The sequence below is a fragment of the Pteropus alecto genome, unplaced genomic scaffold (genome assembly GCF_000325575.1).
Source record: "Pteropus alecto unplaced genomic scaffold, ASM32557v1 scaffold5, whole genome shotgun sequence".
Classification (NCBI taxonomy): domain Eukaryota; kingdom Metazoa; phylum Chordata; class Mammalia; order Chiroptera; family Pteropodidae; genus Pteropus; species Pteropus alecto.
In genome coordinates this window covers 25,126,237-25,126,997 of record NW_006441953.1, presented here as the reverse complement: position 1 = coordinate 25,126,997, position 761 = coordinate 25,126,237, and the positions used below count along the sequence as shown (strand labels likewise).

The 761-nt window shown below is 63.3% G+C and overlaps 1 protein-coding gene across 6 annotated transcripts in view; it reads right to left on the bottom strand.

Annotated features, from left to right (window-relative positions):
- Window positions 1-431, bottom strand: part of PROM1 (prominin 1) — an 87,173-nt gene extending 86,742 nt beyond the window's left edge. For 5 of the 6 annotated variants that reach the window (XM_006918980.3, XM_015594949.2, XM_015594951.2 and 2 more), the window contains exon 1: window positions 175-316. Coding sequence is in view for 1 of the 6 variants with exons in the window: in XM_015594950.2 (XP_015450436.1) it covers window positions 175-331 (157 nt within the window). In the remaining 5 variants the exon portion in view is untranslated. Of the gene's footprint in view, window positions 1-174 lie in introns of all 6 variants that reach the window. The other variant, XM_015594950.2, reaches the window with a different exon arrangement.
- Window positions 432-761: the final 330 nt, after the last annotated feature.

The following is a 761-nucleotide window of genomic DNA, read 5'->3' as shown; positions in this document are numbered from 1 at the left end:
CAGGAAGGCTCCCGGAGGGGCTCCGGGACGCCGCGGGCCGGGGCTGGCGCCTGCCCTCGAGGGGCGCGAGCGAGGCCCAGGGCTCCGTGGAGCCAGCAGGGGCCTCCCCTGGCCGCTGTCCGGGACCCGCGGACGGAGCTGCCCGCGTGGCGATGCTTCCTTGAACGTACTCACCCGCGACCGGACAGCCGAGCGCGGCCAGGTGCCCGGTGGGGACCTGGCTGGGTGTTGCAAAGAGAGCTAAGCCTGGGGTTCTGGACGCGCTCCCAATGGACCAGCAAGGCAATTTCGCTACGATGCCCCCCGGGCACCCCCAGGACTTGGACTGCATTCATGTCCTGCGGCGCCGCGAGTGCTGCTCGCCCGAGCACGCCCTTCTCCAGCGCCCACGCCTCCTCCACCCAGAGGCGCCCTTTGCTTGAAACGCCGCTGCCCTTCTGCAAACACCTTCTCCTCTCTCAGGCTCCAAGTCAGACCTGCCTGGACTGACCCCCCAACTCCCCAATTCCCCCCCGCCTCCACACACACACTCAAAAGGTAGAAAAGAAGGGTACTTCAGTCCAGTTTGGACAAAAGGAAGGAAAGAGAGAGAAGAGGCCAGCCCAAGGCCAGTGCCTCAGAGCTTGCATTCTAACGTGAAACTTGGGGAGAAGTTGGAAAACTCAGTCACCGTTTAGTGGGGGTCGCTGTGGGGTAGTTTTACATTTCACGTGCTGAATCTGTCTTCTGGTGAGTGTTTCAAATAGATGCCTCCTCCCCGG